General features: G+C 41.1%; 1 protein-coding gene across 2 annotated transcripts in view; it reads left to right on the top strand.

Moving 5' to 3' along the window:
- The first annotated feature begins 2,355 nt into the window (after positions 1-2,355).
- The window catches only part of LOC143281119 (regulator of G-protein signaling 7-like), a 44,987-nt gene continuing 20,158 nt past the window's right edge, over positions 2,356-27,184 (top strand). For both annotated transcript variants that reach the window (XM_076586098.1, XM_076586097.1), the window contains exons 1-11: positions 2,356-2,811; positions 6,578-6,674; positions 7,145-7,195; positions 8,844-8,950; positions 9,467-9,518; positions 11,466-11,607; positions 11,990-12,071; positions 12,492-12,566; positions 13,059-13,145; positions 14,348-14,409; positions 21,446-21,559. In XM_076586098.1, the coding sequence (XP_076442213.1) occupies positions 2,671-2,811; positions 6,578-6,674; positions 7,145-7,195; positions 8,844-8,950; positions 9,467-9,518; positions 11,466-11,607; positions 11,990-12,071; positions 12,492-12,566; positions 13,059-13,145; positions 14,348-14,409; positions 21,446-21,559 (1,010 nt within the window). In that variant the 5' untranslated portion in view covers positions 2,356-2,670. The remainder of the gene's footprint in view (positions 2,812-6,577; positions 6,675-7,144; positions 7,196-8,843; positions 8,951-9,466; positions 9,519-11,465; positions 11,608-11,989; positions 12,072-12,491; positions 12,567-13,058; positions 13,146-14,347; positions 14,410-21,445; positions 21,560-27,184) is intronic.

The following is a 27,184-nucleotide window of genomic DNA, read 5'->3' as shown; positions in this document are numbered from 1 at the left end:
TCAGTATTCCACCATGGGGGCTGAATAGTTTGCTTTCGGTTCAGCGCCGTTTTTGTTGTTGTTGTTGTTCAGTTTTTGTTTTTTGTGCTTTTTTTTTTCTTCTGCGTCTTAATTTTTCGATGATGGTTGTCTCGTTGGTTTCATACTGAAATGGATTACGCGGTTTCATACAGGGTTTATCTAAATCGTAGTTTCTGTACTGAGACTGAAAACTACCGGGAGGTGATCACTGCCTTGGTGTCGGAAGCATCTCTGCATTCACTGATTCCTGCTCAGAATTTTGGAGATGTTAAACCGATGTCGATCACACTGTCACTGTCCCCTTGTCTTGTTCCGCAAGGCGAGTTGGGGATGTGGTTGTTAATGGCCCGGCTAAGAAGAATTTCCCCTATCATTCCTTCAAGTGCGAGTCCTTGTCAGTGGGCTCAATGGTGTTCCGCTGGTCCCATAACTTCGATCTTGCATTACGGTCTCCACAGATAATGACAGAGTCTCCAAATTCGTTCTCTGTTTCCTCTGAAGAGGCCGAATCCACTTTTGTTGTGCAGGTTCCTGGGTGAACATAGGCATTGATGAGAATGATACGCTTTTGTGATTTCCGCCAGGTCAGTTTTCAAGACGCACACCCACTAGTTCACTGACATGAGTTGCTACACCATTTCTCTGGATTTATGGTGGACACTTTGTACGCACACCCACTAGTTCACATGAGTTGCTACACCATTTCTCTAGATTTATGGTGGACACTTTGTTTTATTAGATTTTTGTTTAGTATGATTGCGGCTACTCCTCCATGAAAATCAACTGTTGATAGTTTCAGTTTCAGTTTCACTTTCTCAAGGAGGCGTCACTGCGTTCGGACAAATCCATACACGCTACACCACATCTGTTGAGCAGATGCCTGACCAGCAGCATAACCCAACGCGCTTAGTCAGGCCTTGAGTGCATGCTTACATATTTGTGTACCTATGAAAGGGGATTTCATTTTACGTAATTTCGCCAGAGGACAACACTCTCGTTGCCATGGGTTCTTTTTCAGTGCGCCAAGTGCGTGCTACACACGGACAGTTGAACTGTTGATAAACATTCCGAAATAAGATTGTTGCAATTAAGCTTTATTGCAACCAGTTTCTTCCGATTCTTCAAACAAAAATACAAACAAGGCATGAAAGAAAATTAAGGGCGAAAGCAGTTTGTTGTATTACGGGAAATTACAAGCAGTTTCGGCGATTAGATCATCGATAGCAAATGCATTGTTCAACTGTATGGGAGTTAACCCATACAACACGTTTTTTAAGAAAATAAACCTGCATTATGTTCCCTTTATGTACTATTTTTAGTTCTTTCTGTTTCTGCCAGATGACGCTTCTGGGACATTGACCAATCAGCTGTTGCATTATCAATTTCGCGCAAATCGTATTCAACATGGAGGTAACTGCAAATGATTTATGATGTAAAATTAGCATTGGTTGTGTTTCTCCGCCATTCTTGTTTTTATGTGAAATGCGATCGTGCTTTGACTAATTAATCGTCGTGATGTGCATTATGAACTCATACATTCAAGTAATCTAGGCTCCCGGGTATTGTCAGTGAATGCAATAACAACAAGAACTGAAGAAAAAAATGTTCGGCTTTCACTTTGCTGAGTCCAGGTCGACTGCAGGCACGAAAGACTGTCCGCTGGCGAGGGCCATTAATTTGTATGCAGATTGTGAAATTGATTTTCAGTGGCAGAAGCACCTTTTAGATTAATAGGCAGCTCGATTTCACAGGGGTTTGCTGGCCCAGATTCCGATGAACTGAGTGTTTTTGTTGGTGCAGCTGTCAATCAGGGTGCCTGCGGAACCGCTGTACACCTTGGCTCTGCATTGATTAGAGCTGCCGTTTGGTTGTTTAATAATACTTGTGATGCAATCTGCTCCGTCTTTCAGTCAGCTACCGCTTCATTGCAAATGGTGCATGCTTTTCTCGTTAAGTGTATAATTGAGGATAACGTAGATATATGTGCAAAACCAGAATGTCTTCAAGTTGAAGGCAGAACGCGAGTGATCTGTTTAGACACAACTGGCCGATCGTTTCATTTTTATCTGGATGAACACAACAGTAAATCACAAAATTCCTGTTACCGTAATATTCACTGATTAGAAAAGCTAGTTTCAGCATGTTACTGTTTAGTTGGTGCATTGTAGTTTTAGCATACTTACATCCTTTTGAAATCAGCGTGAAAAGAATGGGTTCACTTTGGCCAGTCTTCACCCTATCACAAGTTTCAATTGCCCTAAAATGAGGGTTGAAAGTTGTGCAGAATTATTTGAAAATACCTTCATTTGTTTATCATTGCTTCAGATGTTAGTTTTTACCAGATCAGTTCGAACAAGCAGCAATTGCCATTTTCACACTCTTAAACCTTGACATACTTGAGGCAAAACAATCTGTTGAATGATGATGATTACTTTTCAGACAGCTGGCTGGACTGTCATGCCAGCTGCCCACAGAGATAGTGCATAAACAAAAGAACAGCTGTTGAACTCACATGTACTGCCTGCAAGGGACGAAACAATGTAGTAGGCTATCTCCAAACAGAAAGCAATCTGGCACCCAGGGATGGAGTCCAAGTGTACTGTTGGTGTCATCAGTTTCACAATGTTGGTTGTCTTGCAAATTGTCTGAATGGAACGCCAGGCCTCCATTACGGTGGAGAAGCCGAACATGGCCCACCGGCTCAGCAAAAAATCAGATACTCAGTCAAGTTCTCTTCCAGCAAATGGTCAGCACTACGATGAGAGTCCCAATATTTTGGTCTACAAAAAGGTAAGTGGGTATCTCATTGGGTTTTTTTTTGGTTTTTTTTTAGAAATACCCTTGAACTGAAAATTTACATGGTGATCACATTTTGCTAGCAATTCTCTCTCTCTCTCTCTCTCTCTCTCTCTCTCTCTCTCTCTCTCTCTCTCTCTCTCTCTCCTCACTCTCTCTCTCTCTCTCTCTCTCTCAAATTAAGATCAGATGAAGATTTTGACAAGCATAACATTTAACAACTTGCATGTGTTAGGGGAGCGGGAGGGGGGAGATTTTGTCAAAGGAAGTGGAACAGTGAGAGGTTTTAAGAAATAGATGCTTGGACATTATAGTAATGATATTGTAACAACAAAACCCATCACAGAACAAAGGCGATTGATTGAGAGAGGCAGATTGTGTGAAAAAGACTTCTTTGTTTGATTTTTGTGTATGTGTGTCCATATGATGGCACTTCATTGACCAGAGTTTGGTTGTAGCAATGGAGGCTATCAACTGAAGAAATGGAGGACAGCACATGTTTACTGTTTGTCTGTCAGTCGCCTTTGGCATTGCTCAAATTTCAGGTGAAAGTTTGATGCGCATGCACAAGATCCAAGATGGCTGCTATGAGCTCAGTTCTTGGCTGGAACTGAAAATACAATCATGGTGGAGTGCTCTTCACAGATTCTTGTCTTTCGAATTTTTGTTCGATAATGTTTCGTGAACTTTTTATATTTGTACAAATTATAGGGGTCAACACCTCTTGGGCCAGATTTACTTCAAATTGTAGAGTTATGAACTGAAAAGAAGGCATTGAATAGATTACACCCCCGAAAACGGAGTATGGCTGCCTACATGGCGGGGTAAAAACGGTCATACACGTAAAAGCCCACTCGTGTGCATACGAGTGAACATGGGAGTTGCAGCTCACGAACGCAGAAGAAGAAGAAGAAGAATAGATTACAGCGTGGTCATATAGTTTCAAACTTATTTCTGTTGCAATAGCCTCATTTTCCTCCTTAATAAAAATATTTGTCACATGTTTTGTGACTTTTCATGCCCTGTAACCTGTTTTCATTTCCCATTCACTGGCATGCATGTGGTTAGGATGTCAAAAGTCTTAACATGTGTGACGCAGGTTCTTGGGATCTGTTGCTCTGAGAATGTGCCATCAATCTCCAGGAGACTGGGGAGAGAGAAGCACTGTGTAACTCACTGACTGAAAGTGAAAGGCTCCATGAGTAACTGTAAAAAAACAAAACAATTATTGTTGTGAAGGGGAGTTTGATGATGTTCTGCACATAAATATCAACATTTAGATGTCATGATGGTCATTGGCGCATAGTTTTTAAATGACCCATTGATGTGGCAGACAATCAGTCACCTGACTTGTTAATTTATTGTAAAATTGGTCATGCTTAACGGACTGTTGTTCATTTCTCTTGTTCTCCTGCAAAACAATCGCGAGTGCAGTTTGAATCTCTCAAAAGCATATATTCAAACATAAATGTTACTGTTGTTGCCCTGCAGTTCGATATCGACTGATCGAGTAGACAAACAAGGTGGGGGTGGGGTCAAAACGTAACTGAGTTATGTTTACACAAAGACATCAGTGTTTGCATAGTGTGAACTGCAGAGTTATATAGTGCTAGTTCAGCTTTTTACTTGCCCGTAAGTCTCCTCAGTTGAGGATGAATTTGATGTAATGCATGTACTGATGTAGAACATCTGACCCTAAGAAATCATCATTGGCACACGGGAGCATGCTGCCACAAGAGGCTGTCTGATGTCAAAAAAGATTAAATGCATGTTGATTAACAGTTGCAGTATCTTCCATTCTGCAAGCATCTAGAGAAAATGAATCTCAATCTGATAGATTACTTCAAAGTTTGTGGGCAACTTATATACACACGTTTACTTTGTTGATGGTAGGCAGAAGTGTGGTTATTAATTTTTCATTTGAGCAGCCATGCTTCATGTTTGTTTTTCCATTACCTAACTTAGTTACATGTACTGATATAGATAACATTATCTTAAAGATAAAATCTTATTAAAGTACCTTTAAGATTAATCTTCATCCTGCGTATAATACACAAAAACAGAATTAAACAGATCCATACATTACGTGCACATTATGGTATTTACTATAAATAAATTTAGAAATTTAAGACATTTTCTGGTTTTATAACAGTGAAGATTTGGATGTCCATGAAGCAGAGGAAAATGTTTTCCAAAAGCAGTGCAACAAACCAATGCAAGTGACAGTTACACTGTAGATAGAGATGTGTTCCCTGTTCATGAGCATGCTCACATGCTAGTGGTGAGAGTGATTGGTAAAAGCAAGGAGTACATGCGCAAAGAAACTGACATGAGGCAGGATGTAGATACTTACCTATTGACAAAGTTGCTGTGAAGGCTACCTAGCCTTGACTCACGAGAACCTAGCCACTCTTGCCATGAGGTGGAAAAAAGAAACGATCCTTCCTTGCTTGTCTGGTGAGAACCTTGCCTGACTAGCATGTAAGAAACCTGCCTCTGTTGTTTTTCACTTTTCTGATACACTGCATTGCTTTTGTTTCTAATGCTGTTGTTTCTACTTTTTCCTTTCTATTAATTGGACTCAATGTGAATATTTACTATCCAGAGCAGTCAACATTCATCAGTTCCTCAGCATTGCAGAGTATAGTAATGACTGTTTTCCGTGTTCATCATGACACAGCAAACATCAGCACAGTCTCTGCATACCACCACACATGCGCACACAAACACACACTTATTAAATTTATACTTAAACTTTTTGAAGTATATATTTTCACATGGCAGTGAGTGTGATGGACAGAATACTAATTTGGGGAGTGTGGGATGGCCCAATGGGAATGTCAGGAGTGGAAATTAGAGGTTGTTTTTCCCAATCCATTGGTTTTGTAGAGAACTAGCCAAACAATATGTCCTGAATTAAACCTGAACTCTGGCATATGTGGAATCAGAACAGGCAGCATTGAATATTACCAAAGTGACCCAGCAACAGTGCAGGGCCTTTCTGAAGGCTTTGTGATAGCTCATCATAACATTGATTGTGGAGACTTTAAATAGTCCTTACCATATGGACTGCTAGTGCTGTGTGTGGGTGTGGCTCTGTATCAATGGGGTATTGAGAATGTGCAGCTTGAGACACAGTATTTCCATTGAAACTGCATGGAACTAAGAAGGGGCATCGGGAGAATGAAAATTATTGGTTTTGTTTTGGGATGTGCAGGGAGGGTAACTGTTAAAGTGTTTAGTTTGGGGATTTTGTTTTAACTTTATTACTGCATAGAAATATTGTTTTTTTGTGGGTGGGTAGGGAAACCAATTAGTGTTCTGTGTCAGTGCTCCAAACAGTGAATGGTGTTAATGTTTCTGTTCTGAAGACATAGATCTACATATTTGTATAATTAATGTTTTACATTAAGAGCTGTAAGTGTTATATTTGTGTTGAAAATTAAATGCTTTGCTCAGAATAAAATTAAACAATATCAATATTGAATATGCTTTTGTTATTTCTGTTAAAAGTTTTTTGTGCTGCTGCACCTAAAATTTGTCAACTGAGTGCATTTATTTTATCTTATTGAAAGAATTTTCTTTTGTTTATCATTAACAATAGTGATAAAACTGACAATGTGATGAAACAAGTTACTTAAAATCATTTTCAGTTTGTTTTAAACTCTGAAAATTGACGATTCAAAGCAGATAAGCTGTAACCCTTTTCCGATGGTTTCAGTTGATTCTGAAACAGTTTTCCAAATTGAAAATGTTGCAGATGGAGAGTATAATTGAGCGGATGCAGGATGAGAGCACAGGGGTGCCAGTGCGCACAGTCAAGAGCTTCATGTCCAAAGTGCCCAGTGTTTTTACAGGTCAGTCCCTTTTTATATATTATATATTTTTTCTTTTCTTTTTCTTTTGAATTAACATGATAGAGTATTACATCATCACTTAATGTGCTGATGCACATGTTCATATTTTAATGAAATTATGTGTGGTGTTTTGTTTTTGTTTTTTGGTGTGTGTGTTTGCTCATTGTTTTGTAATCTTTTCCAGTCTGTTTGTGGCAAGTATGAGTATTGTATTACAACTACAAGACTTTTGAAAAGTTGTAAAATACTAATGATTAAATACATGCATGAAATTAACATTGCACACATGTGTACTCATCCACACATTCATTCACTAAAAGGAAGAGTTTGACCTTTTGTTTTATTTCAGATAGTCTTCCCCCCACACCCACACCCCCATTTTTTTATTTTTTTTATTTTATTATTATTATCAGTTAAAATTGTTCTTGTTTAATTGTTGACATGATTGTGTTATTGGTATCCCTTTGCAGGGGCTGATCTCATCATTTGGATGATGCGTAACTTGGATGTGAAGGAGCCTGGTAAGCTGAAGTCTTATCTTGGTGTCATCTGTATCTGCTGATAAGTTTATCAAAAACCCTGTATTTGGAAAGATGTAAAGACAGTCTTCTTGAATCCTTATCAAGAGTGAGAGACAATACAGCACAATAGTGAAGAAGATAGTGAGAGAAAAGGGAAAAGAAAGAGAGAAATGGGTTTTGTCTGCACTGATGAAAGATTGAAAGAAATTCTTTAAAAGTGGTGTATTGTAAATCCAAGGATCACTCCAAGTCCAATGCTGCACATTATAAACAAGTCTGTATTGCTAGACATTCAAAGGCATGCATACCTTCTAGTCATAATTATCTAGGTTTCTGGGCCAGGAAGTGAACACTAGAGTTTTAGTGGAAACTGCAATAAAAAGGTAGAGGGGAAAAAAAAAAAAGAACAAAGACAACAGGACTGTGGAAAGAGAGGGAAAGAGGTACATACTGAAAGTGAAGGGAAACAACTGTTCTGTGAAGCAAATATCCCTGCATCAGGTGCATGATTTTTACTCTGTTTATGTATATATTCCTGAGAAAAAACCCCAACTAGAATGTCATACTCATCGTCATAGAAACCTGATCATTTAATATGCATAAATTTGTCTTCTGTTTTCTAACCATCAGCGACAGATATTTATGTATAATCAGAAGTCCTGATATATATGCATCCTCAGGCTGCTGTCTCTCTTTTTATGTACCTTTCAGTGTTCATGTTTATTGTCTTCAAAAGAGAGAACTGATTGCTTTTAAGAATGATACTGGATAAACTGATATCCTGCTATTCATGTTTATGTTTTCAAAAGAGAAAACTTATTGATTTTATTTAGAACAATCATGGTTAGATTGATGCCATGGCATTCGTGTTTAAATCATTATCATACGCTTCAGAAGAGGAACATATTGCTTTCAATAATGATGGTGGTTAAATGGTTAAACTGATTTCCCTATTTATGCTTATGTGTTCATAAGTTTATTACTGTTTTGTACCAGAGAATATTGTTTTGTTTTTTAATTTAAAAAGTGCTTTCTCTTTGCTGTGGAATTTTGAGGAGTCAGGGGTAATCAATAAATATTTTAAAAATTTCAAGCACAAAAACTATAGAGATATAGGAAGAAAGTTAATGTTTTTGTAAAGGAAAATGAATGAGGATTCTGAATGGGGGCTTGTTTCACAATTACTTTGGATACAAAGTTTATAACTATTCAGGCTTCTCAAAGTGAAGACTTGATTTTTATTTTTTTGTTGTTGTTTTGTTTTGTTTTTCAACAAAAAAGTTTTATTTCTACCACCACAGGATGGCATCCAAAACCGAAGCAATCAAAAAACAGCTGGAAATGACATGCTTGTTTACAGATAAAAATAAAACAGGTTATTACTAAGATTAGTCTTGATTACAGTCAAAACTCTTGCTACATGTAAATATACAGGACATCAGTGGACACAGCTTACAGGCACCATGGCAACAGTTTGTGCTGTATGTCAGCTGACCACTTACAGGAACTGAACAGATTTATTGCTTTCAGCAATAATACTTATGCCCTACTATTCATGTTTATGTCTTTAACAGAACTTTAATTGCTTTCACAAATGAAAGGGTTAAAACTGATGTCCTTATCTTGCATGTTGTGAATGTGTGTGCAGGAGAGGCACTGCATCTTGCTCAGCTGATAGCTTCCCATGGCTACTTTTTTCCCATCGATGACCACATGCTCACTGTCAAAAATGACAGCACATACTACAGGTTCCAGGTAGGCCTTTTCACATGCAAGGGTAGAAAATTCTTGAGATTTTTTTTTTTTTCTCCCATGGTGGATCAGGACCAGTACTGTAAATTGAATAGGCTGGCTAGTTGGTATCCATGCTGAAATATTCTGATAAAGCAAGACATGAAAGAAGTCACAGGCAAGCAGCCATGGAGTGGTTGGTACAAGACTTAAACACGTAAAAGTTTTGGTGGTTGGAGGGAGGTGATTATATGTATGTGTGTATAAACATACTTCTTTTTTTTTTTCTTTTTTTTTTCTTCTTTTTTTTTTTGTACAAATAATAGAAAATGTTGCAACATTTGAAGACACAGTATTTTAACATAATATGGACACACACCAAGAAGAAGGGGGGGGAAATTTAGCGGCCAGCGGATAAAAAGGGTGTTGTTGTTTTGTTTTTTGTTGTTTTTGTCGTTGTTTATTCCTGATGATTTTTTTCACCCTAAAGTTGATCTCATTACCCTAAAGTTGATCTCCTCGTTACATGTTATGTTTCAGACCCCATGTTTTTGGCCATCAAGATCAGGAGAGCCAGAAAATACAGATTATGGTAAGTGAGGGAAACACCTGGTCATACACAACTTGACAAGTAACAACTGTGGAAGTTGGATGGGTGCTGTATACATGTACCAGTCCATCTCAGTCTCAGAGCCTAACCCCTACCAACTGTCTGCTCTTACCTGTTACCTGGAAGGATTAAGTTGCTGGATGAGAATGAATCTGTCATGTTTAATGTATCATATTAAACTAATTGATCATTTTTTACATTATTTAAAATCAGATCCATTGACAGAGTTCATAGGCATGGATAACTAAAGTTATGTACAGATTATGAAGAAGGGGAAGGGGAAAATACAACATTTGGACTGTGTGTTGCACCTTTTCTTAAGAGCCTTTGACACCCTCCTAGTATCATCCCTTTCAGTACTGATCTGTGGTTTGATTACAGGGTTTGTACAGTCATGAAAGTCTGGAAAAGTCTTGGGAAAACAAGCCACATTTCTAGGGCAGGAGAAATCTTGTGAAAAAGTGTTATGCCCTTCAGGTTCTGAATTTTAATAAAACCCTTGACCAGTAGCAACCAGTATAAAGCTCAACCCCTGTGCCACTTCATGTGTCAAACACTGACAGCACAGGTTTACCACAGGATGCAAAACTAGTCAACTGCTTATTAGTATTATTGCAGGCTATACTTTTCAACCAGACTGCTAGAGTAACTTTCAGTCAGGCGCTTCTCTCCTCAGAAGTCTCCTCCCAAGTCCGAATATTTACATAAGGTGAAAGTTCAGTCCTTCACCTATAGCATTGATATCTTGTCTTTGAACCAGAAATGTTGTTTTCACATTGTTTCTTTCATAGCAAAAGAAGCAGGCTGAACTATGATCACTCAGTAATCACAATGGATGATCATCACCCAATACTTAGAATGGAATTTTAGGTTTACTTTAGGTAGCACTAAATGCTATTATGGGTGAACTCTCAGTTTGTGGCTAACCGTTATCAAAATAACAAAACTGAGATCAGCAGCACTGAGGAAGAGGAACGAAGCTGTACATGGACAAATCAATGTGTCACTGCTTGTAATCAGTCAACAAATATAAACTGAAGATGATAATCGATTTTCAAAAGAACTGCACGAAATATGTTACAATTTCTTTTCATTAATATAAAAGAAATTATCAGCAAGATTGATTGAGTGTATTCAAAGATTCAGCAGTTTAATTACAGTAACCCCAATATGTCTCAGTCCTGTTGTTCATTAGCATTCTGAAGAAAACAAACTAGGAACTGGTCTGAAACTTGTGTACTTGTATGTCGAGGTCAAGACGACTGGAGAAGATCCCTGACACAGATGTGCTCTCTCGTGCAAACTTGCCCAGCATCTACACCATCTTGATGCAGGCCCAGCTGCGCTGGGCAGGCCATGTAGTTCACATGCCAGACCACCGGCTCCCCAAGAAACTGCTGTACGGCGAACTCCAACATGGCAAGCGCTCCCATGGAGGCCAAAAGAAGCGCTTCAAAGACACTCTGAAAGCTTCTCTGAAGGCCTTCAACATCAGCCACGACACATGGGAGCTGAATGCAACGGACAGAACAAAGTGGCGTTCAGCAGTCCACAAAGGCGCCAAATCCTGTGAGGCCAACAGAATCGCTGCAGCAGAGCAACGCAGACAGGCCAGGAAAAGCAGTGCCAGCAAGTCCCCGACAGCTGCCACCATCCCCTGTCCACACTGCGTCAGAACCTCCTGGGTGCGGATTGGCCTGACCAGTCATCTGCGCACCCACAGAGCCCAACCCACCCACCCCCAGGATGACTAGATGGTCCTCGTCGATCCCGACGGATGAACCACACACTTGTATGTCAGTTGGTCAGGAGCACAGTATTGTCAGACCACTTGAAGAATATGAAGAAGAATCTTGAGGCTGTACAGATTAAAAACTGTTATGCACTTTTTCGAATTATTTTATTTGAGCTTGTTTGTCTTTCTCAAAGCGGTGTACTTGTGCAAGCGGACAATGCAGAACAAGCAGCGGCTGGAACTGGCGGACTATGAAGCTGAGAACTTGGCACGGTTGCAGAAGATGTTCTCTCGCAAGTGGGAATTCATCTTCATGCAGGCAGAGGCCCAAGCAAAGTAAGTGTCACATTTTTAATATGTAGACATTGATGTAATGTGTTGTGTATAAAACCATCTGTTTTATAACCTATAGCAGATTTCTGGATAGTGTACTACTTTAGTATCCATTATTATTCATAGTCATTGGTCTTGTAACCCTGGGTGAGGTTGTGGAGGCTTTATTCTGCACTACTTCTTTCAGTTTTCAGGATAATTGGCAGATGAAGCTTCTTGGATGTGTGCACCTTACACGTATTCAGAATAATTTTTTTCTTTAAATTCAGGGTGTGCACTTTATGCGCTGTATTGCCTTGTGTGCTGGAAATTATTGTAAGCTTTATAATAGGACTTCCACTTTAGAAATAACCACTTGTCCTCTCACCTTAATCACAAATTGCAGGGTGGACAAAAAGCGTGACAAACTGGAACGCAAGGTGCTAGACAGTCAAGAGCGAGCATTCTGGGATGTGCATAGGCCTGTGGTAAGTAACTTTGATTTCCTGGTTGAAAGCTGTCATACATATACACACATACTATGTATGTTTGTGTGTTGATTGAATTGTGGAAAGGCATTTTATCAGGTTTGTTTTGCTATAATATTGTTGTGTGTGTTATGTTGTATGTTGTTTGCCAAATTTGATTGATCTGCTTATAATCTGTACTTATCACAGACTTCACCACACTTTTTAATTTTTCTTAGTGAGATAGAATTATTCTGATTCTGATATATTATGCAATCATAAAGCTGGAAGAGCTGATCTGCTCTCTCTCTGTCTCTGTCTCTCTCTCTCTCTGTCATTTTCAAATGTGCGTTGTGCTTAAAAAAAATTGTTGGAAGCTTTTCTGGCTGTGAATGTAGTGTGTACTAATGATGGTATTGTTATGTCACCTACTTCTTACAGCCAGGCTGTGTCAATACAACAGAGGTGGACATCAAAAAGGCATGTCGGATGAACAGACATTCAAAGATGAGCAGGGTAGGTGTAGTGCATGGTATAAACTTGTCATTTTAGAAACTAGAGTATTTTTTGTGTGTGTGCGATTCATTGTTGGCTTTACTAAAAAACTAATGTTCGTTGGTGTGTTAATTCCACTTAATTGTAATGCCTTGCAAAGTGAGACTGCATATGTTCAGAGCAGTCATATCATGGTTTGCTGCTTTCCTTTTCTACTTTGTGCTTTTGGAGGCAGAAAGAAAGGGAAAGGAAAGCAAGACCTGTTAATCCAAACAAACATGGCTGTACGCTTTCAACAGTCATTGATTGGATATGACGCTCAGTCACCAAGGGGACCCTTCCTTTCCCCATCCCCTGCCCCATGTCTCATAGAGGCTACCTGTATAAAAGTTGCAACTAATTTTAGGCTGCAAATCATTTTGACATTTTTCTCATGGTAAGTGTTACAGTGTTTTGAGAGGAGATGAGGGAAGAAAAAGAAAATACAATGGGGAAATTGCTGGTACTTTGCAGCCCAGCTACGCTGTGCCAGGTGGAAGAATAAGCCCCAGTGTATCAGAGGCAGACCTTCACAACCCGATTGAGCTTTTAAAACTTGAGGTGAGTGCCACTGGCAGTTGCAGCCTTTTCTGTTTGTACTCTGGCTTCCAGTTCACAAACATGAATAAGTTATAGCCTTATGTGAGGCTTCACAATGGACAGCGGTGGGGTCAGGGGAACCCTATTGCTGCTTTTTCTTTTTCTTTTTTTCTTTTTCTTGTGTGGTGTGTGTATGTTTAGTTGCCATTGTCTGGGCTAACAATGGTGAGGAAACCCCATTTAACCCCTGGAAAAGGCAGTTCATGTTTTATTTTCTTAGGTACAATTGTCACTAGTCAGTAGTTCATAACATTCGATTTTGTATTTATCGCTTTTCTTTTAGTTGCCATCATCTGGTCTAACATGATGAAGATGATTTGTTTCAATATTGTTTTCTGGCCTAAGAATTATAAACTAAACCAATTCAGCACATGATTCAGGTGATTTATGTTATGTGAGTTTGTTTACAAACTGTTTTGAAAATTTAATTTCCATGTTCATTGCTTTCTCTTATGTTACCACAATCTGGTCTTGCAGTGGTACCCAGACCAATTTAACTAATGTTAGAGGTGATTTATATTGTATTTTATGAATCAGGTTAATTGCCTTCAAGTTAACTCTTGTTACCAGTCTGATCTAGCAATAGTATATGTTGCTTTTTTTTAGTTATTCATCATCTGGCCAAACATGATGAAGGTGATTTTTGTTGAAGTATTATTTATGGCCAACGGATTGAAAAGTAGACCAATTCAACACATGATTTTTGTTATTTATGTTGTATAAGTTTGAATACAAAATGTTTATTTGGAAAATTTAATTTCCTGTTCATTGCTTTGTTTGTAGTTACCACAGTCTGATCTTACAATGGAATCCGACTGATGTAATCAAACCAATGTTAAAGGTTATTTATGAAGTATTTTATTAGTGAGGTTAATTGCCTTCATGGTAATTACTTTCATTTTGGTGGCAACTGTTTGAAAAGGACGTTACCATGATGCCAGTTTAACCTGTGATAAATAGTGTTGATATTTGCAAGCAGGATAGACTAGTTCAGCCCATAGCATTAGGTTTCATGCGTATTTTGTACATATAATACTGTGGTTCAGTGGTTCAGTTGGTAACAATGGTCTGCTTTTCATCCACATCTTCTGTTTCCTTTTAATTAGTGTTATATCTATTAGATGTTCACTAACAGAATGCTTTACATTGTTTTTAAATTTCAGATTGATGATTTACGGACAAAGATTGAAAAACGACGGGTGAAAATATCCAAAGTTACAGAATGGTTTGAGTCTTTTCTACTTATTATGATAAGCAGTCACATTAAGTGGTGGTGTTGGTTTTTTTTAATCAAATACCCTTAAGCATTACAAATTCAGATGCCAGTCAGTTCAAAATGAAACTGAAAATATTAGGAGCTGGACTGGAACCTCATTATTATGCAAATTATTAGTTGCTGACATTCATGGGTGCAACACTTCTGTCTGGAGATGGAAATCTGTTTTTTAGACTTTCATCAAAGGAGGTCTGTTTTATGAAGGAGGAGAAAAAAAGCTTATTGGCTGTTATATGTTGTTTGCCGAATACCTAAGTGTTTGTCCATGTCCGTCATTTGTAAACCCGATAGTGAAGAGGCTTTGAGAAGAGAATGGCTTGACAGAATGCTAAAAATTAAATCATGGTTGATTGAAGTCAATCCATCCCTCTCTCTCTCTCTCAGTCTTTCTGTATATCTGTCTCTCTCTCCTCTCTTTCCCTTTTTCTCTCTCTCTTTTCTCTTTCTCTCACTCAACACACAAGCTGAATAGAAAACTCTCTCTCTCTCTCTCTCTCTGACTTGCACTGGAAAAAAATTCACATGCATGTACACCATGCAAGATATTTTTTCAAAATTCCTGTTTGTGGCATTGTTTTCCCTTTGGAAAAACAACACCATACACTGGCTTTGGATCCGCACGCTAGACTGGGCCCTATGTGCGATGCATCCGTGGCGGCGGCCATGACACTGGCTCACACGCCCCCCACGCGGCATGCCTCTTATGTCTAGGATCCTATGGTTACTGAGGCGCTTAGGGATGCCCTCCCCAGGGGTAGGGAGGAAGGTGGACCACTGGGGGACACGCTCGCCCATGCGCGTGCACCCTCCCCTTGTCCCGATTTTCCAATCCAAGGGAGACAACTTCTGCTTCAGCACCCTTGCCGGTGACCGCCACAGTTACTTCCTTACCAGCACGGCCCCTCACCAACAGTGCGGGTGCGCGCACGGTCCCTTCAAGCTTTGCAGTGATGACCCCATCTGCCACACCGCCGGTTGCTGCTGTTTTCCATCCACTAATGGCGTCTCAGCAAGCTGCTCAGCCAAACAACCAGCAACCCATTGTTAACTTGCTGCAGCAATTATGCACTGGTGCCACACCTAGTGCCTGCTCCGCCCCTTGCCTACAGAGCAGATGTGTGCACAGCCCATTGAACTTCGGCAGTGCCGGTTTTTTCTGCCCCACTGCATATCTCCACTGTTTCCCAGACTAATATCGACAATTCCACATCGGAGTGCCTCTTGATAACTCGATCCTGCCACTTGGCAGTGCTCGGGCCGATCTTGTCTATCCCTTTATCCGTCAACACACAACAGTTGAACGTCGGTCCTCTCGCAGGAACTATTCGCGAGATTGGACCGCCGTTCACCTACAGGGGGATGCATATCCCACGGCAAGCCGATGGACTTGCCACCCCCTTGTCCACTACGTCCATAACACTGGCTTGCGGCGCTGTCATGCCACATGTCCCGACCGTCTCGCGTCCGATGGCAACCGATTCGGGTAGGGATGCCCACGGTACCAAGGGACATTATAATTATTCCCCTTGTGGCCGTATTTACCTGTATCGGTTACGGTGGCATCGAATCACGGACTCTCACACGCAGCATGACACACCTCCCTCTACAGCGAGGAAACGTCACACCAGGGGGATATGTGCTCTAAAGACACCATCCTTTTCGCTGAATATCGGCGCCAAGGGAGGCAACTCCACATTTGTAACTGACACAGCACGTCACTCTTGCCCCCCGTGCTGTCCACCAGCGATGTTTCTTCGATTTCTCATTGGGTCCTGATGCCCATTCATGGACTTGACACAACTTTGCACAGCAACTGCACCTTTCTTACTGTTTCTCAGGCTATTGGCAACTGAACTTTTGGGTTCTTCATCCCCCTACACAGGCACACAGCCAGGCAACCAGTCCTATTACCATTCTCTTCTTGTTATACACAATGACAGGAAATAAATCACAATACTTCCCCTTCTATTCTTTTTTATTTATTATCACAATCAACAACCACGAAATATATATATATATATATATATATGTATGTATATATATATATATAACACACACACACACACACAAAATATATATATATATACATATATATATACACACACACACACACACACACATATATATATATATATATCTATGAGATATCTTGCTACATTCATACACATTTCTGCTTTCACTTATAGATGTATACATATCCCTCGGTATACACATGTGTGTGTGCTTATGGGATAGGTTCATATGACTTTCATATTAACATGTACAATTATATTTCTATCTCTGTTCATTGACATCTATTCATTGAGATTCCCTACATAGCAATATAGGCACACTTGTATTTGTGTCCTTCTGTTCACAGTGCCCAGAACTCTGCGTCTATGTACTGGCACTTTATTCATATGTGTATGTACATCTCATATATAGGTGCATACACAGATTCCTTTCCATTACTGATTATGCACGCTTACCCATTTACTTGGGTATATCTGTGCACGCTACACGTATGCTTATACAGCCGCTTATTTCTTGTGTCTCGATCTCTTGTCATTGGCATATTTCTGACATCATCACTTGAGTTGATGGAAGTTTATAATCCTTTTGCAGATATATGTATTCATTTTCATAAATTCATCCCTACCTTGCTTTCAGAGGACGGCTGCACTCACAGACAAAACTGCCTCATTCACACCTGAATGTATGCTCCTTCACATTTTAGTAGTGGCTGGTCCTTAGGGACCCACACACACCCCCTTCCCACCCACAGGGCTAAGAATGCCCTCTCTTGGTGCAAGGAGGGACAAGGCAACCCAACTCATTTGCCTGCAACAATCACCCATAGGGCTGGAGATGCCCTAACTTGGCACAAGGAGGGATGAGGCAGTCCAACTTAGAGGTGCCACTCTGGACACGCATGCCCTTCATTCCTTTCAAGTTTGTAAGGCATCCCTTCTTCCCCCCTTGCCTACAACAACCCTTGGTTTGCACCACTGTGGTTGTGACAACAGCTCCACACGGGCCCTGCATCCTAGCCAGCCCTCCCATGAAGGGGTGTCTATCTTTGCCTTCCAAGTTTTAGCGGACCCAAAAACTGCCCACTGGGCAGGAGACAATCACCCTAAGCCCATCTCTTCCACTCCTCTCTAGTAGCAGAAGGTCTGGGTCATAATTGTTTTCCTCTACATTTGGGAGAAAGGCATATTGACGAGGACGGATGTGTCTCACAAAGCACAATGAACTGTCCATTAGCCACAGGGGCGTACATTTCTGCCCACTCATACCAGCACGGCAGATGCTGCATTCAAGCACATCAGTTCGCCCCATCACCTTGCTTGAACAGAGATCCAGCATTGACGTCTCAAACAATCGGCGTTTGAAAGCACTTTCTGCACTTGGTCTTCCCTGCCCAATCCTTTCAGCCTCAACACACAACCACTGCTGTGGTTACAGATGGGCATTCCTTCTCAAGCAGTCTTTCCAGTGAGACACTTCCAGGGATTTCTAGCCTAGGCAGGCTATCCCATCATGGAGCCCCCAACCTTCAGTCAAGGGCCTGTCAGAAGATGACTTTGTTGTCACTTTGGAAGCAAGCACCATGTCTTTCAGACACACGGTTGCACCACAAGACCCCGTCATCTCCTTCCGGCTTCCTTACATTTCAGCATAACCTGCATGGTGGACACCTTCATCCCTCAAGCACACAGCAGCTGTTTCCTGATTTACCCATGCTGACCGGGGTCCTCCTAGGACCAGTATATGATAATCAGTCGTTTACGACATTCACCATCAGAACAGCAGAGGAGGCAACTTCGATTATACAATTTATAGTAAAGAGTGTTTTGCCCAAGTTGCATCCCCAGTCCCTCGATCAAGAGGGCCTTAGGACTCATCATTGGGACGGATCCCAAAGGCTAGTTAGGCCCAAGGCTACAGCACTAAGTCCCAGTGCAATTTGACTTCTAGTGTGAGAGACATAGTCCTTCATGAAAGACTAAGATGCACATGATTTCCCTTTGCAATTAAGAAACCACTGATAATGCTGCTCTCACTTTGCAGTTGGCCATACTGAAAACATATGTCAGATCAGTGCTTTGATGTAAATGGCCAGTACAACACATCTTGAGCCACTTACCTCACTGCCCCGCCCCGCTCCATCCCAGACGCAGTGCGCACCACACGCAGCCAGAGGCCTGTCATGGATCCGGTCCCCTTTCTCACTAAAGAACCTTCAGCAAAAACTTTCCCCATGGAAACCCTCTTCCATTAGGAATTCCACCACAGAATGAAATTCAGTGACCTGCGGGCACATGAAGTGCACTTCCACAGCCTGATCCAACCCAGCCATTGACTGCCGACAAATTTCTGCAGGTTGCTCCAACATGCCACACTCAGGTAGAGAACCCACCAAGCCTGTATGCCCCTTCGTGATGGTACCTACCTGGGCAATTACACAACCCTGTCCCAGAGACACCAGGGACATCAAGTCTTTTGTTGCCAAATGTCTGCCCTTCTATGCATAGGCAACATACCAGTGCTGTATTTTTTTGGCAATGACAGAAAAGTGTTGAGGGGAGCGCCCATCGCCTGTCAGCTCTCATGGAGAAGCTCTACAGATCTGGCTGTCATGCCTAAGGCAAGCCCAACATAGTGGCTTACCTCTGTCTCATGCCCCAGTTTCCTTCAAACACATATATCACTTCCACTATCGGCCCACATCTGATGTTGAATCATCAGATCAAACCACATGTCACCTTCTTGCATCGACGCTCAGTCATGCTCAAATGAGACAACCCTGTAAGGGTACCTGTTTCCTTCCCTTCCTTTGGTTCGAAGGGCTCTCAGTAAAGTGTGGATTCAACACACCGACCCAATTTTCTTTGCGCTACATTTATCAGCACAGCTGTGGTCCACATACATCTCCCACAATACAGCTGTGGACCTCTGTCTTCTTTTCCACACCAATATCCTCAGGTGACACAGTACACTCTACTTTCATCGAATTCTACTTGAGGGACATCTATCGCTTTAGGGATGATGGCTCATCGACTTCTACCAGAGAGACGTCGCACGCCTGCGGGATGATGGCTCAAGAGGCATCGCTTCTGTGGTAGTTGCACAACAGGCCATCACAGCACACAGACAGTAGAACAGGCGAGCCCTCCACCTTGTCGTGCTATTCTGCACTAGTTGGGTCATGGTTAAGTATGTGTGATTAAAAGGAAATTTTCTATCTAAAATTACGTTTAAATAACATACTTACCGTGACCCAAATTTAAGACCCTCCTGTCCTCACCGCTTCCTGTTCTCCCTGCTCGCTGCGCCGGTGATGGCATATTGCTGTCAAAAGAGGGCGCTAGCCAGCGCGACAAAGGGGTGGTTACTACTTCCGGGAAGTTATCGGCCGTAGTTTCATTTTCTCCACATAGGCGGATAGTAGTTTGCACTGGACAGGAATGTCAGACCCTTGCCGGAGTCTGCACTAGTTGGGTCACAGTAAGTATGTTATTTAAACGTAATTTTAGATAGAAAATTTCCTTTTTAGTTTATCTGCGTCTGTTTATGGATATAAGATATCCAATTGAATGATTCACTAAGCACCATTGAAATCCTTTCTTCTTGTTTTTTCCAGTTGAAATTTTTGATTGCACATTTGTTGAATGTGTTTCAGTCTTGGGAAGTGTACAAGAGCAACAACTTATTAAGCCCAAGAACAACGATATCACTGTAATGATAGTAATAATAGTAATAAGACAAAGAAAACACATTTTCTTTTACTCCACAAAGCAGACAACATGAAAACTGACACAAGAGCAACTACAAATAAAACTCAAGAGCAGCAATACTAAAACTATGATGATGATCAGAAAAGAACTCAGAAGAAGAAAATGAATGCAAAGAAAACAAAATGTTACCAATCTGAATGGATTTCTTCTACAGAATTTTGCCAGAGTTCAACACTTTTGTTGCCATGGGTTCCTTTTCAGTGTGCCAAGTGTTTATCACCTTATTATATGCTCGGTTTGATTTTCCAGTCAAACTTGGCAGAAAGGGCGAGAGTGGGAATCAAATGGACACCCCACGGACACTGTATTGGCAGATTAGCATCTTATCTATTCTGCCACCTTCTTCAGACATTGTAAAAACAAACAAACATAATAACTGATCAAATGTGATTCCTTTCTCTCGCTCTGCCTTTGAGGGTTTCCTGGAACAATCAGTGGCAGTACAACACAGAATGATGCTCTTTTGGCTTTCTTGCTTACTAAAGTTTGGGAGTACAATGATAGCCGCTTGCATGTCACAATCAGCTCAAGCTATGATGTGGTGGGCTACAGGATGGTTCAATCCATTCTATTTATAAACCATAGGCGTTTTGATTTGCTGTGAGTTGCACCCATGGACATCACATGTACATGCTTTGGTAATTGTAATTTGCTGATCTGAGTACCAGTGTCATAGCTGTGATCTGGAAGGGCTGGGTTTGAATTAGAATATCTAGTTGGCTGTTTGTTTGCTTTATCACTTAATCTTTTTTGTTCACTTTTTCTCTTTTTCTTTTTAGAACTCTTGAGTGAGTTTGGCTCCCTTTTTTTTAATTTTTTTTTTTTAAATAGAAACGTGAAGTGCTCATGAAGATGATGATGGTTTAATACTAACAGTCATAACAGTAGTAATAGTAAATATTGTTCATTTGTTTTACTTCTGCTGTATTGTTATAGTCTGTGTGAAGCTAACCTGTTGGATTGTCTGTGCAAGGATTCATGTGGTGACATTTTAATTGTTATGTATGCACATTTTCATATGTAAAAATATGTCTGTCCTGTTATCGGCTGTATTGCTGTCATATTGATATATTGATCGATCAAGTCCAAGTATATTCTGTTGCAATTTAGCAGTGATTAAACAGAGAATGTTGCTGTTTGCATGTGCTGATAGATACATGATTCTACCCCACTGATAAGATGACAGAGTGATGTGTGTGTTTCAGTTTCATATCCTACTTCGAGCAATATGCAGAATATGATGCCTTCTTTACAAGTCCTGAACCTTGCAGTCCTTGGATAGCTGACAACACAGAGCTTTGGGAACAAGATCGCACACTGTGAGAGTTTTTGCATTGTTTGTTACTATCACCTGCTCAAAAATTATGCCTGCTATGATAGATGAAACTGACCAGTTGTCAAATGTTGTCATGTTCATCATTGTTGATGTCATACCATTCGTGTTCCAACAAATGATCAGAGAAAAGAGATCCATCTCTATATTTCCATTATACTTCTATCCATAATCATGTGCACCGAATGCTAAGTCGTGTGAATCTGCTGACTGGGACCACAGTCTTTGCTGGACAAAGTTCCTGATGCCCTTTTTGCATATGAGGCAAACTCCCTTTCCAAACTCACTCCACAAGGTTCAGTTAGCAAATCATTGAAAAGTAAAGGGTCTTCCATGCTCATTTGAATAGTATTTTTCTAAAGCAGACACATCAAACTGCTCTGAGCATGTTTATATGCATTGAACAGAACCCCGATAATGGAAACATTGGAATAAATACAAGATGTCAGTGGACGTCTAATAGGCACTTTGACAATACTTTGTGCAGGACTTTTACATTTATTTGCTTATTTATCATCATTGTCTTCTTTTTTTTCTTTTCTTTTTTTTATTTATTTATTTTTACTATCCCATCATGGAGCCCCAGCCTTCAGTCAAGGGCCTGTCAGTGGATGACTTTGTTGTCACTTCGGAAGCAAGCACCACGTCTTTCAGACACATGGTTGCACCACAAGACCCCGTCAACTCCTTCCGGCTTCCTTATATTTCAACATAACCTCCATGGTGGGCACCTTCATCCCTCAAGCACACAGCAGCTGTTTCCTGATTTACCCATGCTGACTGGTGTCCTCCTAGGACCAGTATATGATAATCAGTCGTGTACGACATTGACCATCAGATCAGCAGAGGAGGCAACTGCTGCCCCGATTATTCGGGCTGGAATTTTATTATACAATTTATAGTAGAGAGTGTTTTGCCCAAGTTGCATCCCCAGTCCCTCGATCAAGAGGGCCTTAGGATTCACCACAGGGACGGATCCCAAAGGCTAGTTAGCCCCCTAGTCTGGGAGACATAGTCAAGGCTACAGCACTAAGTCCCAGTGCAATTTGACTTCTGGTCTGAGAGACATACTCCTTCATGAAAGACTAAGCTGCAAATGATTTCCCTTTGCAATTCAGAAACCGCTGATAATACAGCTCTCACTTTACTGTTGGCCATACTGAAAACGCATGTCAGTGATTGATGTAAATGGCCAATACAACACATCTAGAGCCACTTTCCTCCCTGCCCCTGCCCTGCTCCATCCCAGACTTAGTGCGCACCACACACAGCCAGAGGCCTGTCATGGATCCGGTCCCCTTTCTCACTAAAGAACCTTCAGCAAAAATTTTCCCCATGGAAACCCTCTTCCATTAGGAATTCCACCACAGAATGACTCAGTGACCTGCGGGCACATGAAGTGCACTTCCACAGCCTGATCCAACCCAGCCATTGACTGCCGACAAATTTCTGCAGGTTGCTCCAACATGCCACACTCAGGTAGAGAAGCCACCAAGCCTTCCATATGCCCCTTCATGATGGTACCTACCTGGGCAATTACACAACCCTGTCCCAGAGACGCCAGGGACATCAAGTCTCTTGTTGCCAAATGTCTGCCTTTCTATGCATAGGCAACATACCAGTGCTGTCTTTTTTTGGCAATGACAGAAAAGTGGTGGGGGGAGCGCCCATCGTCTGTCAGCACTCATGGAGGAGCTCTACACATCTGGCTGTCATGCCTAAGGCAAGCCCAACATGGTGGCCTACCTCTGTCTCGTGCCCCAGTTCCCTTCAAACACATATATCACTTCCACTATTGGCCCACAACCGATGTTGAATCATCAGATCAAACCACATGTGCACCTCCTTGCATTGACGCTCAACCGCGCTCAAGTGAGACAACTCAATAGGGTAAGTGTTTCCTTCCCTTCCTTTGATTCGAAGGGCTCCCAGTAAAGTGTGGATTCAACACACCGACCCGATTTTCTTTGCGCTACATTTATCAGCACAGCTGTGGTCTACAGACCTCTCCCACAATACAGCTGCGGACCTGTTTTCTTTGCCCGCACCAGTATCCTCATGTGACACAGTACACTCTACCTTCATCAGATTCTACTTGAGGGACATCTGTCGCTTTAGGGATGATGACTCAACAGGCGTTGCCTCTGCAGTGGTCACACAACAGGTCATTGCAGCGCACTGGCGATAGAACAGAAGGATTGAAACTTGATGCCTCCTCAGCCAGAGCACATGAAGTCAGAGCATGGTCCTCTTCTCTTGCCTTAGCGCACTCAACACGGCTGCAAGACATGGATGCTGCCTACTGCAAAAACCCTGCCACCTTCATTGACTTCTACCTGAGAGACGTCGCATGCTTGCGGGATGATGGCTCAAGAGGCATCGCTTCTGTGGTAGTTGCACAACAGACCATCACAGCACACAGACAGTAGAACAGGCAAGCCCTCCACCTTGTCCTGCTATTCTGCACTAGTTGGGTCACGGTTAAGTATGTGTGATTAAAAGGAAATTTTCTATCTAAAATTACGTTTAAGGTGGACCACTGCGTCATTTTTAGCTAATTTTTGTTTCTCAGGAACTACTAAAGATATCTGCATGAAATTTGGTACACATACTCAGGATGTTAATATAGACATCTGTGCTAAGTTTGAAGATTATAAGTCAAACAGATATGAAGATATGATAATTTTATCATAAAAATACACACGGTTATTTGGCCCATTTGCAGCACTGAACACATGCATTACATAATGATTCTCATCATTTCCACAGTTTGTTTTGACATCATTTAGTGCAATGATCACAAAAGCAGATGCCCATTGTCCCACAAGCATTGTTCTCTGTCTTGTCAAAAACGCATAAAATTATGCATTCACGTTTGTATGCTTTAGTCACTTGCTATGAAAAAAACTACTAGAGGTAGAGAGTTCTAACTATGTTCATTGCACTCAGCACACATTTTTACATCAGTGTGCCTAATTTTATGATAATATTTTCACTGTATCAATTGTTACACGTGGGCCACTGATGCACCTGCAGCAGAAAATCAACTTTTGAGAAAAACGCCTTCAAAGATTGTGTTGAGAACTCACAAACTGCAACCCATAGTTACACATTAAAAAAATAATACACAGGAAAATAGCACTTGGCCAATATCACTAAGTGGTGAGAGAGAGGTTTTTTTCAGTTACTTGATTGTTCAAAATGCTCCTGGGGCGTATACTTCTCCCTCATCTGCCCGTCGATGTTCACGTTCCTGACGTCTCACAGTTTCAATTTTTTTCCTCTTTTGTTTTGCTCTGTCAGAGGATTTTCTGGTTGCTGTTTTGACCCTGAGCATATCTGATTTCTCTGCAAACATCTCTGCATTGCTCCCAGCCACAAGATCCAGTTCAGCAAGCACATCCAGAAGGGCGGTAGATCCCTTATTGTATCGCTGAACGCAGACTGCCACAGCAGAGTGGACTGTACGGAGGCAGTGAAGCCATGTTTTATGGTGCATGGGTCGTGGCATATTCACCATACCAAAAAAACGGCATAGCTGGGTGTAGCCAATCCCAGTTGCAGAAGCAGCAGCAACAAGGCGACGGTTGATGTCAAAACCTGTGTAGACAGTCCCCGTCTTCAGCGATGTCATGGTCTGTGTCCCTGGAATCACAGCGCCACAGGAAACACACCTCACCTCCAGACTGCATGCTGACCCCATCCTCTTTGTCTCATCTTCAAATACAGAGACCTGGAAAAAAAAATCAAATGTGTGAGAATTGAAGGTACAAGAGAAAGAATGAGAGAGAGAGAGAAATAGAGAGAATAAAGAGACTCAGACTGACAGTTTTTTTTACACACACACACATACACACACACTGACAGTATGTCAGACTCAGTAAAAATCCACAGAAATATTACTTGGAAAAGTATTTCAATACTTGAGAAAAATAAAAACTGCCTCTGAAAACAAAAATCAAAGAACTTGAAAAAAAAAGATGAAAAAAAAAAGAAGTAAATCAATGGGCTCACAAAAAAAGAAGAAAGGTATTCAGATGGCTTTTTTTCTTCTTTTTTTTTTTTTTTTTTTTGCTATGAAACAAAACAAAAACTCCTGAAATAAAATAGAATACTATATTATATTTATTAAATATTATATATCTGTAGACTATTATATTATTTTCCACAAACCTTTGATATGCATTTTCCACAATGAACTGACGACACCAAGCAGTCCAATGTTGACACATCAACGATGATGTTCTGTGAGGACTGTGGCTGTCCCGAGCGAAGTTGTACTTCGGGAACTGATGCACTTTTTTTTGACGGTGGTTCTTCGTCTGAACTGGAGTCACTGTCACCCGTACACACGTTTTCTTGTGAAAACGTCCAATTTTCTCTTCGAACTGAGAAGCGGTGTGCTTTCACTGACGCCGGTCGATGTCGAAGGCACCGCTAAGTCGGTCGCTGTTTCGGCAGACTTTTTTTCAGCTTGTGTTGTAATCTTTCGCTTTCTCTTCTTTTTGCCGAATGCAAAGACAGTCCTAAACTTCTTTCCAGCGTGTCTTGGCATTGTCCGTGACTTTTAGTAGAAAATTTCGATCAAAATCTTAGGCAACTGGTGTGTCGATTGAAACCGTGATGAAAACAGACGCCATCTTGGAAAAAGTCACATGACCGATTGGGCCAATGGGCTATTTTTTTACTCCAACAAGCCAATCAGAAACCTCGACTCAGCCACAACCCCTAAAAAATGCCTCTCGGGTTCCTTCGGATTTGCTCTTCGTGTGTTTCCGTGAGTGGAATTTTCCACAGGAAATGGCAATGAGAAGACAGACCGGTGAATGACCTTCACACTGATACCAAACAAGATGGGGTTTCCAAACCAGATCGCGAGCACCAGGCTGTCCAAATCGATGCAAACTTCGAGTTTTTTGTCACATTCGCTCAAACTTCACACACACCCAGGTCAGAAAATGATTTTATTTGCAATGAAATCGGTCAAATTGAGCAAAATGGTTGACAGAAATGCAAAGAAGAGACATTGTTTGACCAAATACAAGTATAATCCCAAAACACGTTTTTTAATGATTTTTGGTGAAAAACCTATGCCGTGGTCCACCTTAAATAACATACTTACCGTGACCCAAATTTAAGACCCTCCCGTCCTTCCTGCTTCCTGTTCTCCCTGCTCGCTGCGCCGGTGATGGCATATTGCCGTCAAAAGAGGGCGCTAGCCAGCGGGACAAAGGGGAGGTTACCTACTTCCGGGAGATTATCGGCCGTAGTTGCTTTCATTTTCTCCGCATAGGCGAATAGTAGTTTGCACTGGACAGGAATGTCAGACCCCTACCGGAGTCTGCACTAGTTGGGTCACGGTAAGTATGTTATTTAAACGTAATTTTAGATAGAAAATTTCTTCTTCTTTTTTTCTTTGTTTCTTTTTTTTTTTTTTTTTAATACGCTAAAAGTTGACTTCATCAAGTTTTTGCACCTTATACATATTATTAATAGTAGTAGTTGTTGTTTTGTTTTTTTGTTTGTTGTTTTTTGGGGGGTTTTCAAGGCCTGACTAAGCGCATTGGGTTACGCTGCTGGTCAGGCATCTGCTTGGCAGATGTGGTGTAGC

This window comes from Babylonia areolata, chromosome 4, assembly GCF_041734735.1.
Source record: "Babylonia areolata isolate BAREFJ2019XMU chromosome 4, ASM4173473v1, whole genome shotgun sequence".
Lineage (NCBI taxonomy): Eukaryota > Metazoa > Mollusca > Gastropoda > Neogastropoda > Buccinidae > Babylonia > Babylonia areolata.
Note: the sequence above shows the minus strand (reverse complement) of the source record. Positions and strands in the feature narration are given on the sequence as shown.